This window comes from Dipteris shenzhenensis, chromosome 14 (genome assembly GCF_047967505.1).
Source record: "Dipteris shenzhenensis isolate YYH24624 ecotype China chromosome 14, Dip_SZ_1.0, whole genome shotgun sequence".
In the NCBI taxonomy this organism is placed as follows: Eukaryota; Viridiplantae; Streptophyta; class Polypodiopsida; order Gleicheniales; family Dipteridaceae; genus Dipteris; species Dipteris shenzhenensis.
The window spans coordinates 5,811,881-5,827,417 of NC_141609.1; the positions used below are offsets into that span (position 1 = coordinate 5,811,881).

Genomic DNA, 15,537 nt, shown 5'->3' on the forward strand with positions numbered 1-15,537 from the left:
ATACTTAGACAATCATTTCAAGCTTATGCTTTCACTTGATCAATTGGAAAAACACTTTAGAATGGCAATCGCCAACCTCTAGCCACTGTTGCTTGCCCTTGATTTTGGCCTTTTCAACCTCCTCTAGTTCCCAGGCTTGCATTGCTGCTTTAATCTCAACCAAGAGGGTTGCCAAAAATTGATTCATAGAGGCCATGACCAATGCTGCCCGTAGTGCTTGTAGCACACAATCAAAGTGGTCACTAGAGCCCTCCTTTCCCTTCTGTATTCACGATCTAGTTCTTTAGCTTCAAGTGCATCTGTCGAATAATTAAGTTCGAGTTAGCACAAGTATGAGACTGGTCTCTTTTAAACTCCTGCACAAAACCACTTTGAATTCAAAAGTTTGTTATTAAGCTTGAAAGGCACATCTAATAGCCTGCATTGCACCAGTGGAAGACTAAAGTGGAAGACTAAAGACCACTTAATCACGTGATCGGACAACTCGGTACCCGCCACGCATTCTCCTTTAAATGGACTCCTCATCCACCAGCCTTCCTCTGATGCGTATATTATGTTGATCCTCCCAGCTCTGAAATGTGAACCCTTTCTCCTGTTCGACCAAGTAAAACCTTCTAAGCCTCACACAGTCAGCCAGGCCATGTACCAAACAAAGTCTCTCCTAATCATCTTTCTCTGATCCTTGTTGAAGGATTCTTGGATTCGACCTATCAAACCCCTCCTCCGTGAAGTTCCACCTTCTTCGATGTTTGTGATGAACATGAAACATTTTATGTTGCCCAAATCAGGGTTTTCCCCTTGTATGTAACATATTCACATACCCTATATACGTGAACTTGACTATCCAAAGACCTATTCATCAAAGCGACCATCCCGAAGCCCCTAATTGTAGCATATTAATACATTTCAAGGGTCAATTGTGATAATGAAAGTGGCACTATCAATTAATCTATCCTAAAGCCCCTTAATTCTAGCATATTAATTCATTGTTTCAAGCTCATTTATGACAATGAAAGTGGCAAGATGTCCCTTGCTCTTGAAAAATCTTTAACTAGATGACTTTCAAATGAGTTGTAAGTTCCATTTGCTTTTCTAATTCAAAGTCTTATTGAATCTTGTATATAGTAGTTGTCAATGCACCTCCTACTCTAATTTCCTATTCTCAAACTTCCATAGTGTGTGTACTCGGATGTTAAAGTTGTTATGATGAGTAGGAGATTTCTCCAAGGCAATCTCCCCTTCCCCCTCATTAATCGTTCCCCTTGGGAAATCTTTTCAAGTGATTACTCAATGTTTTTTTGATCATGGGCATGCTACTTTGTGAAACCTTCTTTGTGGAGGACGTGCCACGATACGTTAATGGGCTGCTGGAGCCCTTGAATTCACGTCAGAAATCCACTTTCAGTGTACAGGAATTGTCATAAAGGCAACGCTGTCGTTGCGCACATTCGACGCGAGCTCTTCACTTCCACTTTTCACAACTGCCACCGACAAACGCAGGCTCGAAATGCCTGCGCAGTGCGTTGGAATTGTGGATGGGCAATTTCCAGCGCCTCACGGCTCACGGTCCACCAGGCAAATCACTAGCATCAGCCAGCCATGTAGATTCAGGAACATATTCTGCATTCTTATTGTATGGGCATGGAGATGGAGGCTTCGATGTCGTAAAAAAAAGTCGACTTCGCCATGAAGCAGCAGCAGCGGTGGGGCTCAACATCAAAGCTTAAAAAGAGGCTACAGATCTGCGTGAAGGGAAGCAGCTGTCATGTGCCCACCTGAGCGAAGCTTGAGCTAAGGCTTTTTGAAAGCGCCAAGGAGACGTTGCCAACAGGAGCGGGGTACCCATTAGCTGAGCGAGATCTGGGCAGGTTGCATGCAGCTGGAAAGGGGTGTGGAGTTGCCATTGCAAACGCGGGCCGTTGATGCTGATGAAGGTGCTATTGTTTGCACCTTTGCAAATGGGTATTGCATCATCAGCATCAGCAGAGGTTGGAGGTTGTGTGTCATGAGCTGGTCCTCCATGCCCATCCTTGCAACACCCTTCGCGTATGTGACTAGAGACAGACTGGACCTGTTCACTGTCTCCCTCTGAAAATTTCAAAAACCTTCAAACTCATAAATTGGCGATAGCATTTGAGGTTTTCACATAATTTGTTATCATATTTGCCAAAACAATGCGCGTTTTTTTGGCCTCCAAATTTGTTTTCTTCATATCAAATTCAAATTTCCGAATTCTAGACTCTATAAAGAATTTGGTTGTTTCACCTTAAACCATAGATCAGTTAGTGGCTTGAAAAAAGGAATGGTCAAACAAATCAAGACTCTTATGGTCAAAGTCACAACATGAGCACCATAAAAATCAAACCCTCATTCTAGAATCTATAAATTCCTCATTCTAGAATCTATAAAGAATTTGGTTTTTTCACCTTAAACCATAGATGAGTTAGTGGCTTGAAAAAAGAAATCGTCAAACAAACCCGACTCTTATCGGTCAAAGTCACAACATGAGCACCATAAAAGTCAAACAAGCGTACCACAAATCATAAGGTCGGTTGAGTGGTGACAATGGCCTTCATTTGGCTAGCTTGACCTAGTAATATAGGTGCAATGGCCTAGAAAAATATGTGTCACATGATGCCACGACACATGGTTCCTCCCAATTTGACACTAAGAGGACGCCCATGAATCACTAGTGCCCACTCTTAAGTTAAAGCACAATGTAAGAGAATACATAAGCTATATAACGAGTAGATGCTTGTCTACAACTTGCATTCAAACCATGCATTGGTGGAGAACTGATGAATATAGCATTCATTGTGATAACTAATGTTGAGAGTATCAAAGCAAGATTGCCGATTGCATGAGATGGGCCTACTAATCTGGGCTTGCTAGAACGTTTAGCTCATTACATGAATAAGGCTGCAACCTTAAAGTCAACTTGAGGGCCTCTTATAAATCTTTCTACCAAACCTAGAGGTAGGTAATAAGGCATTCTATTCAAGGTTAGCCACCTTGTTTGAGTTCATCGCCTACACACCACTTGAGATTTTGTGTTTAAATTAATGATGTTTATAATCAAGAGTAGCATTGAAAAACAACTTGTTTGAGTAGGTAGGTAATAAGGCATTCTATTCAAGGTTAGCCACCTTGTTTGAGTTCATCCCGTGCTTGAGAATTTGTGTTTAAATTAATGATGTTTATAATCAGGAGTAGCATTGGCAAACAACTTGCTTGCATCACCACTTCCAACAGGACATGATTAGAGAAGGAGTCTAGTTTGGAAATTATGAAAATGGTGCATTTGCCATTTGGTGAACAACATTTTTCTAATCTCTCCTATATAAAAATGCCCTTTGAAGCTTGATTGCCATGCAATATACCACATAAGAGCATGATCATGCAAGTAAATTGTGAGGGCAACTAGTGTGGGCCAAGTATCGATGTAGTGCATAACCCACTCTTGCCATATTTATATAGGTGGAGATTAGAAAAATGGTGAACAACATTCTTCTATACTCTCCTATATAAATATGCCCTTTAAAGCTTGACTGCATGCAATATACCACATATTAGCATGACCATGCAGGCAGATTGTGAGGGCAAATAGTGTGGGCTAAGTATCAATATAGTACATAACCCACATTGGCATTTAGCCTCCTTGTCCTGTGGGCTAAGTATCAATGCAGTGTGGGCTAAGTATCAATGTAATGTATAACACACTCTGGCATTTAGCCTCCTTGTTATCACCATGTCAACTCAGTTTAAGGGGTTAAAAATTTAGGGCCCAAATTGATGTCGTCAAGTTAAGGGTCCCTATTGTAAGAAAATAATACGTCTGTGCTCAACAGATAATAGGATCTTGTACGCAAGAGAGAAAACAAGATAGTATGGAGAATCAAAAATTTGATTACTGTAGAACTGATACAATAGATGGCGCTGCCTCCCAACCGTGCGCTCCTATGAAAGAAGCTTCGATGGCGTGCTGGAAACAGTAGAAGACAGAGGCTAGATGCTAAGGAATTAGGGTTACTATAGCCAGTGATGAAATGGGCTTCACAGGCTTGCTCTTATATAGCCACCAGTCATTATCGGTTAGGCTCAATTGGGTGACTGACCCAGTCTGCCCAAAACGGTCAACTGGGGGTCGGTCCCGAAATAGGCTACTGCCCATACGATAGAGCCAGTGCGCAAAACAGAGCAACTAACCTACGGTATCCGTTTGGCCCAGAGCCATCAAGGATCATCTGAGGCTCCAAACGGGCCCCGCAACCCACAAGTGGGCTGCCCCGGGAAATGCTTCGTCTACCCTCAGTGCAGTCAGTCAACGGATGCCTTCCTGCACTTGTATGTAGCCTAGTTGGCGGTGTGCCAACTCTATCTGAAGCCGTCTAGCCATCAGGCCACACATGGCCCCCATCTGGTGTCCAAACCAGGACCTACCGGATAACCGAACTACTCAAATGCCTTCTCCTCATATGGGGGGCTTACAAGTAGAGTTAGCTGGTTCCTGCATAGTTACACGAGAGTGGAGCATTGATATCTAACACCCCCCTCAATGTCCACCCACAAGTGAACTTACTTTTTCGGCCCAATGCCAAGTTGATGAAGATGCCTCTCCAGCAAGTCTCTTCCAAGAGCCTTCGTGAAGATGTCCGCAGCATTCTCTGTAGTCGGACAGTACAGTCGGACAAGTACAGTCGGATAGTACACCAAGTTGACCTCTCCATCCATGATGAGCTCGCATACAAAGTGATATTGAATCTCAATGTGTTTTATGCGAGCATGGAACACCGGGTTCTTTGCATTTGCCATGCAACTCTGATTGTCACATGATAACTGTGTAGGCTTGTTCTACACTGCACCCATGTCCCCTAAAATCCTCCTCAACCACACTACCTTGCAAGAAGCAAAGCATGCAGATTTGTACTCGGTCTTGGTAGAAGAAAGAGCAACTGTGGGTTGCTTCTTACTGACCCATGACACAACTCCAGATCCAAGTGAGAAACAATACCTTGTCACTGATCTCCTGCTGTCCACGTCTCCTGCCCAATCCGAGTCACAGAATCCGGTCAAGATGTTGCCCTTGATATAGGTGATGCCATAATCAAGTGTGCCTTTGATGTATTTCAACACCCGCATCCCTGCTCTCCAATGGTTCACGCGAGGCTTATTGGAAAACCTGCTTAGTACTCCAATTGCAAAACTGATGTCCGGCCGTGTGTTCCACAGGTAAATCAAGCTGCCCACAAGCCTTCTGTACTTCGCTTCATCCACTAGTGGTGATGAATCCTCGTTTGAGAGCTTCACGTCAACCTCCATAGGTGTACCAACTGTCTTGCACTCAGCCATGCCAAATGCCTTCAATATCTCTCCAGCATACTTCAGCTGTGGAAATGAAGATCTGTTTCGGCTCTTGCTAAACTTCAATCCCCAAACAGAAATGCATCAGTCCGAGGTTTGTCATTTCGAACTCTCTTCCTAGCAAATGCTTCATCTGCGAGATCTTCTCTTCATGGTTCCCTGTTATGACAAGGTCATCCACATAAAGGACCACGATCATACACCTGCCTCCTCTGAAGATATATAAATTTGCATCAAATGGGCTCCTCCTGAACCCGTTTTGCAGAAAGTAGGCATCAATTCGCTGGTACCACACTTGTGGGGCCTGTTTTAGCCCGTAAAGTGCCTTCTTCAGTTTGCAGACTTTACCTTCTGAACTAGGGATCTCAAAACCTGGTGGTTGTTCCATGTATATCTCCTCCTTGAGATCTCCATTCAGAAAGGCAGATTTCACATCCATCTGAAACACGGGCCAACTTCCCTGGGTAGCTAAAGCCAAAACACTGCGAATTGTGGTTAGTTGAGCTATGGGAGAAAAGTATCTTGATAATCAAAACCATGTACCTATGCAAATCCTTTTGCCATGAGCCGAGCCTTGTACTTATCTAACGTGCCGTCGGACTTGTACTTGGTCTTGTACACCCACTTGGTTCCGATTACCTTGCATTTTGGTGGTCAATCCACAAGGTCCCAAGTGTTGTTCTTCATTATGGAGCCATACTCCAACTACATAGCCTCCATCCACCTATCATCGCCCTATGCCTCTTCAAGACACTTGGGTTCATCAGCATGGATCACTTCTGTCATCAAAGCATAGTTGACCAAGTGTTCCTGCGCCCTTCTTTGCTCCTCTAATCTCTTGGACCGGCAGTGTTCGAATGGTTCCTCCTCAATGACTGGAGGTTCTCTGCCATCCAAAAGCTGCTTTACCCACTTCGGGAATGGCCGTTGCCATTGTGGTTCTGCAAGCTCTTCTTCATCTTCTTTGTCTTGAATCCTCCCAAGCACCATTGGGGGAGTTCGGTCTGCTGTTGGTGGTGGTACTAGATGGATATCCTGGTCCTGGTTGTCTGGGAAGGAAGCATCCTCCTCCAATTGATGTGGCTGTTCTGAGAAGACCACATCGCGACTTACAATTACCTTCTTGGTAACAGGGTTATAGAGATGGTAACCCTTCACCTCTTCACTGTAGCCCAAGAAAATACACTTCCGGCTCTTCAGTTCCCATTTGGTCCGGGTAGCATCACGGACATGCACAAAACAGTCACATCCAAAAACTCTGAAATGTGCAGCTGAAGGTTTCTACTAGAAAAGGCTTGCAGTGGAGTCATTGCGTTCATAGCCTTCGTGTAGCTACGATTCAGGATGTAAACTGTAGTGTTATATGCTTCAGCCCAAAAAGCCTTTGGCAAATCTTTCCCTTTCATCATACTCTGGCCCATTTCGCAGATGACGTGCATCTTGCATTCTACTACTCCATTTTGCTGTGATGTATGTGGTGGGGGTTTCTGCCTCTTGATTCTGTGACTTTTGCAGTAACTTTCAAATTCAGTTGATGTGAACTCTCCATCTTTGTCTGATCTCAACTTCTTCACCTTCCTCCCCATTTCTTTCTCGACCATTACATGCCATTCCTTGAACCTACTAAAAGCCTCATCTTTAGTCTTCAGGAAGTATATCCATATCCTTCTACTGTAGTCGTCGATCAACATCATGAAGTAGTAGGAACCACCCAAAGCTTCCGTCTCCATCTTTCCGCAGAGGTCCGTGTGAACGAGCTCTAGAGGAGCCTTTGCCCTGCTGGCCTCTTTAGGAAAGGGATGCCGATGCTGCTTGCCCATCATGCAAGCTTCACATACATCGGGCAGATCTGAAATTTTTGGTAGGTCTGCAATCATTCCACTTTTATGCATCTCCTTCAAAGAACTAAGGTTTAGATGACCAAGCCTCTCATGCCACAGCTTAGTGTTCTTCACATCCGCTTGAGCACTGAAAGCTAAGAGTTCGTAAATGTTGTTGCGCCGCGTATCTTTACCAATGACCTTCCCTTGAAGATCCAGAATCTGTGCACCATTCTTATCAAATTGAACTTTGAGGTCCCGATCCGTGATTGCAAAAAGGAACAACAAGTTCCTCTTGATATCTGGCACATAAAGAACATCGAACAACTGTTTTACAACTCCATCTAACTTGAGAGCAATCATACCTTTTCCTTTTGTTGGACATTTTGCATCATTGCCGACTGCTACTAGGATGTCATTCCCTACTGGCTATAGAGAGGTATACCAATCCTTCCGACTGGTCATGTGGCGTGATGCACCACTGTCAATGATTCACGATTCATCCGCAAGTACATGAACACTGCCTCCGTGCAAATCTCGTCAATTGCGACAAACAGCTCTACTAGTACTGCCTACGCACTATTGCTGGACTCTTTCTTTACTCCGTTCTGCTCGTCTGCAATCTTCTTTCGACACTCATTCTACCTATGCCTTGCCTTGTTGCAATAGAAGCACTTGATCTTCTTCTTTCTCTTTTTATCATAAGAAGAAGATGGGTTACTAGAGTCCTTACCCTAACCTTTCTTTTATCCGGTCCAGAAAGCCGAATCTTCTCCACCAGTCCTCGTCTTTTGACGCATCTCCTCCTCCAGAAGCATCGCGCTGAAATCCTCAAAAATGAGGGGCGAATTTTTGTTCTGCGTATTCAGCGCTATAACAAGACCGTCATACTTTGGTGGAGAATCCGTATGCACCTTCGTGCTAGATTCTCGCTGGTGATGGTGATGCCAATTGCAGTCATCTGATCACGTAGATTCTTCACCCTGTTGATGAACTTCTCTACCGCTTCAGACTCAAAAAACTTCTCGTTCGTGAGTTGAGTCTCTAGATTCTGAATCCGCGTCTGATTCGTGGTCTCGTACTGATTTTTCAAGACCGTCCATGCCTCCTCTGCTGTGGTGACATGTTGAATTAATGCCATGACGGAATCACTAACACTGTAGACAATAGAACACAGTGCATCTCCATTTCTTCTTGTCCACGTGAGAATCTCATCCGCAGTTGGTACTATCTGTTGTCCTGCATTGGTTGGATCCCCAGGTAGCAGTGTCCCAAAGCTCGTATGCATTTAGGATGGTCTTCATCTTGAACTTCTAGAGTGGATAGTTAGAGCCATCCAACTTTCCGCTTTCGCCGAACGGTGGGATTCGCAGTCTTGCAGGCTAGGCCATCTCTCACAATCTGCTTTCGCCGAACGGTGGGATTCGCAGTCTTGCGGGCTAGGCCATCTCTCACAATTTGCTCGCAAATAGAAAACACACTACCAAATCTTCTTGCTAGAGTCCAGGCTCTGATACCATGTAAGAAAATAATACGTCTGTGCTCAACAGATAACAGGATCTTGTACGCAAGAGAGAAAATAAGATAGTATGGAGAATTAAAAATTTGATTACTGTAGAACTGATACAATAGATGGCGCTGCCTCCCAACCGTGCGCTCCTGTGAAAGAAGCTTCGATGACATGGTGAAAACAGTAGAAGACGGAGGCTGGATGCTAAAGAATCAGGGTTGCTGTAGCCAGTGATGAAATGGGCTTCACGGGCTTGGTCTTATATAGCCACTAGTTGTAGTCAGTTAGGCTCAATTGGGTGACCGACCCAGTCCGCCCAAAACGGTCGACCGGGGGTCGGTCCTGAAATAGGCCACTGACCATACGATAGAACCGGTGCGCAAAACAGAGCAACTAACCTACGGACTCCATTCAGCCCAGAGCCATCCGGGATCATCTGAGGCTCCAAACGGGCCCCGTAACCCGAGAGTGGGCTGCCCTGGGAAATGCTCTGTCTACCCTCAGTGCGGTCAGTCAAGGGATGCCTTCCCGCACTTGCATGTAGCCTAGTTGGCAGTGTGCCAACTCTATCTGAAGCCGTCCAGCCATCAGGCAACACATGGCCCCCATCTGGTGTCCAAACCAAGACCTGCCAGATATCCAAGCTACTCAAATGCCTTCTCCTCATAGGGGGGGCTTACAAGTAGAGTTAGCTGGTTCTCGCGTAGTTACACGAGAGTGGAGCATTGATATCTAACACCTATGCCCATGCTTGCATCCATTTGTTTGGAGGGAATGTAGTAGGTGTGTTGGCAACTTAGAGTGTATAATTATAGTTAGATTGGTATTCAATAATCATTTCAATATTTCCCTTCCATAAGCCCATAAGCTTCCGTACTGCTCGCAATTGTAACACAACAGTTACTTTACCAATTGGATCATGATGATGGAGTAATTAAGGGCATGCCACTTCCTGATGGATCCTAATTATGTTCATAATTTTTTACAGATGATAACACTAGTTTATTGCTTGGAACTGAAGAGAATGTTAGGAATCTCCTCAAAGTGTTGATGATTTTGCAATGATTTTTTGTTTAAAAGTTAATACAACCAAGACAACTGCTTTGTGGCTTTAATGGGATGACATTCTTAATTAGGCTAGCAGTTTTGATTTAATCAGGTTAGATGCTCAGATATCTAGATTGCCCTGTTGGTGTAGGGGTCTTCCTTAAAGATAAATCCGAGCGGCGTATGCAGAGAATAATGTTAAAGTTTGAGAAATGGATGGGTAAAAGCTAGAAGAGTCACAATTGCAAAACACAGCATGTTGTTTACTTCTGTTATTCATGTTCTCTCGTCTTTTCCTTTCCATCAAGTAGTCTTAAAGAATTGAATGTTTTAATGAGGAAATTTCTATGGATAGATTAGTGACATGCCTTCTTTGGGGATCGAGTAGTAATAACTAAATGTAAGGGAGGTTTTAGATAGGAAAGAATGACAAATAAGTGTGATGCCCTATGCTCCAAATGGATGGTAAAATTGGGTTGCAATCAACCATGGGAAAGATTTCTTGGTTTGGATAGAGGTTTGCTCTTAGGATTCTGCCGTTTGAAATCCTTTCTAGACTGACGCAAGTGTGGAAAAATAATGTAAATTGATGTTGCTGGTCAGCAGGGTCGAGGTTCTTTCATAGAGATGGTTCTTTCTAGTTGGGCTTTTGAGCAAGAACCCTTGTTGATTCGAAGCCATCCGAGAATGGCTAAGAGACTCTTTAGGAAAGAACTCGAAACTTTTCAGGATATATGGGATCCAAAGATTAGTGACTAGCAATCAATTGATGCAATTCAAGACGATTTCAACTTGGTGACAAGGAGATGAGGATGTTATGCTTGCTTTTGGGTAGAATCAAGGAGGGTTAGCTGCTAAACGTAATCTCAAGGGCACCTGTTCTCTTTGAGGGATTTGTCCATGCTTTCAGGAAGCCCCTGTAGTGATGCACCTCTAAAGTTTTCATGATCCATGGTGTGCAATGGGTAGCACTCATGGTGAGGGAACAATGGAATGCATATGCTCCTCTTGATAGTTTGTCAAGATGGGATTATAGGTTATTGCGAGCTTGGAAGGCAACCCATTCCTTCAAACTCAACTTGTTACTCTAGACAGCAATTGCTTGTAAATTACCAATAAGCGCTAGATTGGCTAAATGGAATCCCAGAATCTCCCCTATGTGTCCTTTGTGTATGGTGAGGAGAGAGTCCCACATGCATATTTTCTAGGAGTGTTTGGTCACCAGAGGTTTATGGTGTGGAAAGTTAGTAAATGGAACGATTCTTAGTGGTTATACATCTGACTTGGAAGAATGCTATTCGCAGTGACAAAGGTAAGTTGAATGATGCGATTTTTAGTTGTTGGCAATTGGTAAGGGCAATAGTGATTAGGCACATTTTAAAAGTTTAGAAATTCGATGGTTTTCAACAAGTGCCATGGTGTATGTCTACTTCAGGAAGAAGTTATCTTGGATCTGAGCTCAACTCTCAAGTAAACATCAGTCTCTTTATGCTATTTCTTTGGTTATACATAGAATTGTTTTGCATGCGTGTCTCATGAGGTTGTTTTTCTCCCCATTTTGTATCCTCAATTTTTGTTGCCTTTAATACAATTTTGGTTTTCTGCAAAAATAAAAAAATCCCTTCCATCATTGTGGGCTATCATATGCTCTTCTTATGAGGAGGTCATTGGCAAGTTTAGCACCTAAAGGTTCAGCCCCTTCTGACATCATGCATTGCCCAAAACTAGGTGTTACCTGAATAGGCCTCCTTTGAGCAAAATCAAGCTTGGTGTCTCTAATTTAAACAATCCTATGCTTACTCCAATAGGTATGGAGACTCAACAAAGCAGACTTAGACTTAGCAAATAAAATAACGATTGCTCTTTTCATTTCAAGTGGGGATATCATGTGCACATAATATACATCATGGGAGGGGGTTATGTTCGGCAATCGACAAGTTGCAAGCTAGGAAAGCCCATGATGTGAGCAAAGCATAAGGACGAGGGCCAAGAGAGAGCCAAAAGGCTACAATAATTCTAAGGGAGGGACCATAGGGGAGGGTGTGAGGAAAAAGCTGAGACATTGAATGGGTTGTGAGAAAGGAACTTGGGAGCAGTAAGAGCCTTGTCACACGAGTCCTCCAATTCACAAATTTGCCAAATCACACGTGAATTGGTTTGCGTGTCAGAGGGAAGTAGAGCCTTGCCGTGAGAGGAGGGGCACCCCTGGAGAAGCAACTTTCTTGACGACTCTAGCCAATGAAATGTAATGGAAATCCACTCCAGCCATTGTGGTGCTTTATGTAAGAGCCATAAATGCATCTTCTCCAAAATCCACCCTTATGGTGTGACAGTGATACCCAATTCTTAGTTCAACGAACATTGGGTATCACACGATGGTTCTAAGGAAAGGACCTAGGGAGGGAGGCAGGCGATTGGCAGCGTCAAGGTCGAGCTGTGAGCATTGATGGCGATAGGATGCCATTCTACTGGTATGAAAACGATCACGAATCCTTTTCAGTCAGTTTTAACGGGCAATGATGCTAGGGGCGGCGACCTTGAAGAGGCCCTAAGAGGGCTCTCCTACATGAGCTAGTGGCTCTAGGGGAGCCCTACTGGCAGGAGGGCTCCCTGGCATCCCAGAAAGCTTGAAAACTCAGATTCCAGCCTAGCATTGGACTGCTGGGAGGAAAGATCCTCTCCCATTGGTGGAAAGGGGGACAGTGGAGGCTGTGAAGCCACTGGAGGATGCAGATAATATGTAAATCAAGCTTTCTTCTACACGCAGGGATGCAAAATTGATCGCAGAGCCGCATGTTGTCTCGGAATCTCCCTAGCGTCGGGAGCTACGCGGGGAGCTGCTCTAAGAAATGCTGGCAACGAAATTCGAAAAAAGAAGTAACTACTAACGTCTATAGGAGGCTCGAATAAGTAATAAAGATGGCAAGATTCTTGGTATGCAAAGCAATGCAATGCAAAGCAAAGCAAAGCAAAGAGGGTCCCTTCCATAATCCTTCGTCGTCGTCTTCTTTTCTCATTAGCTTTGGATTTCAATAGCCCATCTCTGGCTTTTACCATTTGAATCCCACCCCACCCATTTGCCATAGCCATAGTCTTTGTCCTTCATCTCCTCTGCCCTTCAGCACTACCCTTCTTCCTCCTCTACTCTTCATCCTATCAAGCTCCCCTATCAGCTAGCTCCCCATTTCCAAGATCCCATCTCTTTCTGCAGCTTGCATTTGCTCCTCTTTTCTGCAAGCTGCACATGACTCCACAGCTCCTGGACTTGACCCCAGAGGTGAGCTGTGTGGTTTGAGCATTTTTGTTGCATCTTCTTGCCGTCTTGAAATTATGATGGGAGTAGGTGAAGGGAGCACAGTGATGTGGGTACATCAGTGCAAGGAAGTTGGTGCCGGTCTGCACTGATGCAGATCTACTCCGGGGACATGTGCAGCTCAGTCCTCTCATCTTCAGGCAGTTTTTGAGCTAGATTCATGTTACAGAAAGTGCCTCATGAATAACCACCATCTCTGTCTTTGTTCTGCAGGATCATCTCTCTTTCTCGGCTTTAATGTTGTAGCGCCTTCTTGGAACCGAAACCGATCCAGCCCATCACCATGCCAGGCTACACCGTGCAGGTTAACAATGTCTCCTCGCGAGCAACCGTGCGTGACATTCAAAATTTCTTCTCCTTCTCTGGGCATATCAACCACATTGACTTGCGCAGGTTTTACCTCAAGAGCTTCTTTGCAAGAGCTTCCGTTTTGCCTTGTTTCTTTTGCCGTGCTTCCTCTGACAAGCGTTCTTTTGCACTTTGCCTGCAGCGACGGGCAATGGGCTCAAGTGGCTTTTGTAACTTTCAGAGACGCTGAGGCACTTGATACCGCTGTGCTCCTCTCTGTAAGTTTGTTATCAGGTCCATGCAAGGTTGTCTACAGTAGCCATTGTCCTCTGTGTACTCATCCGTGGTGCAAGTTCTTATCTCCTTGTTTCTCCCGGATCTACTTGTTTTCGCACTCATTACTTATATCCTCTCGTTACGGTGGTCGTTGCATCAGGGTGCGACGATTGTGGATCAACCGGTGAGCGTTTTATCTTTGGAAGAGCTGGATCAGGAAGCTGGATGGGAGGAAGAAGCTGTCCAACCTGTGGTATGCCTAGATCTGCGAACAAATCCTTTAAACTTTCCGCATGTTGTCTCCTTTCTCTACGAAGTCACTTTGAGTTCTCTTTATACTGTGGAATCGTTTTCGGGTTAAATGAAGGAAAGTTGGTGCTGATCGATGATGCAAATGGTCTCTATCGCAGGCTCAGCAATCTAAGCCGGGTCAAGCAGTTACGAGGGCTCAGGATATGGTTACGAGTATGATCTCCAAGGGTTATGTTTTGGGGAAAGATGCTTTGAGGAAAGCAAAATCCTTCGATGACAAACACCAGTTCACTGCAAATGCTTCGAACCGAGTGGCCTCGTTCAAGAAGACGATCGGTTTCACGGACAAACTGAATGCTGGGGCTTCTACTGTGAACAGGCATGTGCAGTCCGTGAACGAGAAGTATCACATAGGCGAGAGAACTAGATCGGCCTTGGTATTGGCTCAGCAGGGGATGACAAGTGCTGGCTCTGCCATTGTGAACAACAAGTTTGTGCAAACAGGAGGGATGTGGGTGAGCGGGGCATTTTACAGGGTAGTAAAAGCTGCTGGGGATGTAACTTACGGATTCAAGGAGAGAATAAATTCGTCTGAACCCAAGCTAAGAGCAGAAGCATAAGGCATGCATGAAAGTATCTGTAACTTGAGCATCTGCTGAATTCAGCACACAGAAGCTAGATATACTACTATGGAAGTAGGCCATTCTTTTTCCTTTTGTCTTATGGCACGATTCTTTGTCGTTTATAGTACCCTGCGAGGACGATGATGGGCAGCAGGTAATTGTGTACAGTTGTGGGCGGATTGCTGAGGGCTAATTGTACAGATTTTGGACAGGCTGCCTTGTCACATGTAGGTGTAATGATGCAGGCTATATAATATTTTTGTGGATTTTGTTTCATGCTCACAGACGCTCATGTAAACTATCTGAGCTGTAACTAGGCTTCTTGATCTCGTCCTCTTATTACATTGCTCTGGATAGATTTTCCTCACACTTTGAATTATTCTACTCCCTGCTCGGCAGATCTTGCAGAGAAGCTGAGTAATTCTCCTTTCTTGCTTGCAAAAGATTTCTCTGTCTGCAAAGGTCTTATATCTCTTCACTGCATCGTATCCCGTGATGCTCAGATGGCAGAAAGATGCAACCATTTACATTTTCAAGGCTTGGTTGATCTTGTCGTCATTTGTGTCGTGCTAATTTTATGGATATGGTTTGTTTACATTTTGTGCTAAACGCTTCAAATACACGGTTAATGGAGTTTGAATTAGCAGTGTTGGCCGAGGGGATAGATTATTATTAGGTGGCCCTTTATCCTTGCTAATGAGCGGTTAGGGTCTAATGATCAGAGTTTAAAGTTTCAAGGTAGGCCTTTATTAAATGTACGACTAGTTATCTAAATGCATGCTAAGGGACCCTCCTCCCTTACATTTATTGACCTGCTACTCGCCTCATGCATAACTCGCCAATTTTCTTTACCATCTCATGTAATGGGGAGTGGGTGGTCAAGTTTTTCCTTAGAGACAGTGGAATGAGTACAACCTATTTCGGGTTACACTCCTCTTATTGCCAGGAAAAAGTAAACCTACCATACCAATTGAATAGACATTAATAAAACTCACCCAAGCCTCGAAGACATTTCTTGGTACTCCTTAAAATAAGATAGTCTAATCC

At 44.2% G+C, this 15,537-nt stretch overlaps 1 protein-coding gene across 1 annotated transcript; it reads left to right on the plus strand.

Annotated features, from left to right (window-relative positions):
- Positions 1-12,695: 12,695 nt before the first annotated feature.
- Positions 12,696-14,993, plus strand: LOC147894112 (binding partner of ACD11 1-like). The gene is made up of 5 exons (XM_087384942.1): positions 12,696-13,015; positions 13,265-13,444; positions 13,542-13,617; positions 13,776-13,868; positions 14,026-14,993. The coding sequence occupies exons 2-5, from the start codon at positions 13,335-13,337 to the stop codon at positions 14,485-14,487; spliced, it is 741 nt and encodes a 246-aa protein (XP_087241068.1). The 5' UTR covers positions 12,696-13,015; positions 13,265-13,334; the 3' UTR covers positions 14,488-14,993.
- The last annotated feature ends 544 nt before the right edge of the window (positions 14,994-15,537 follow it).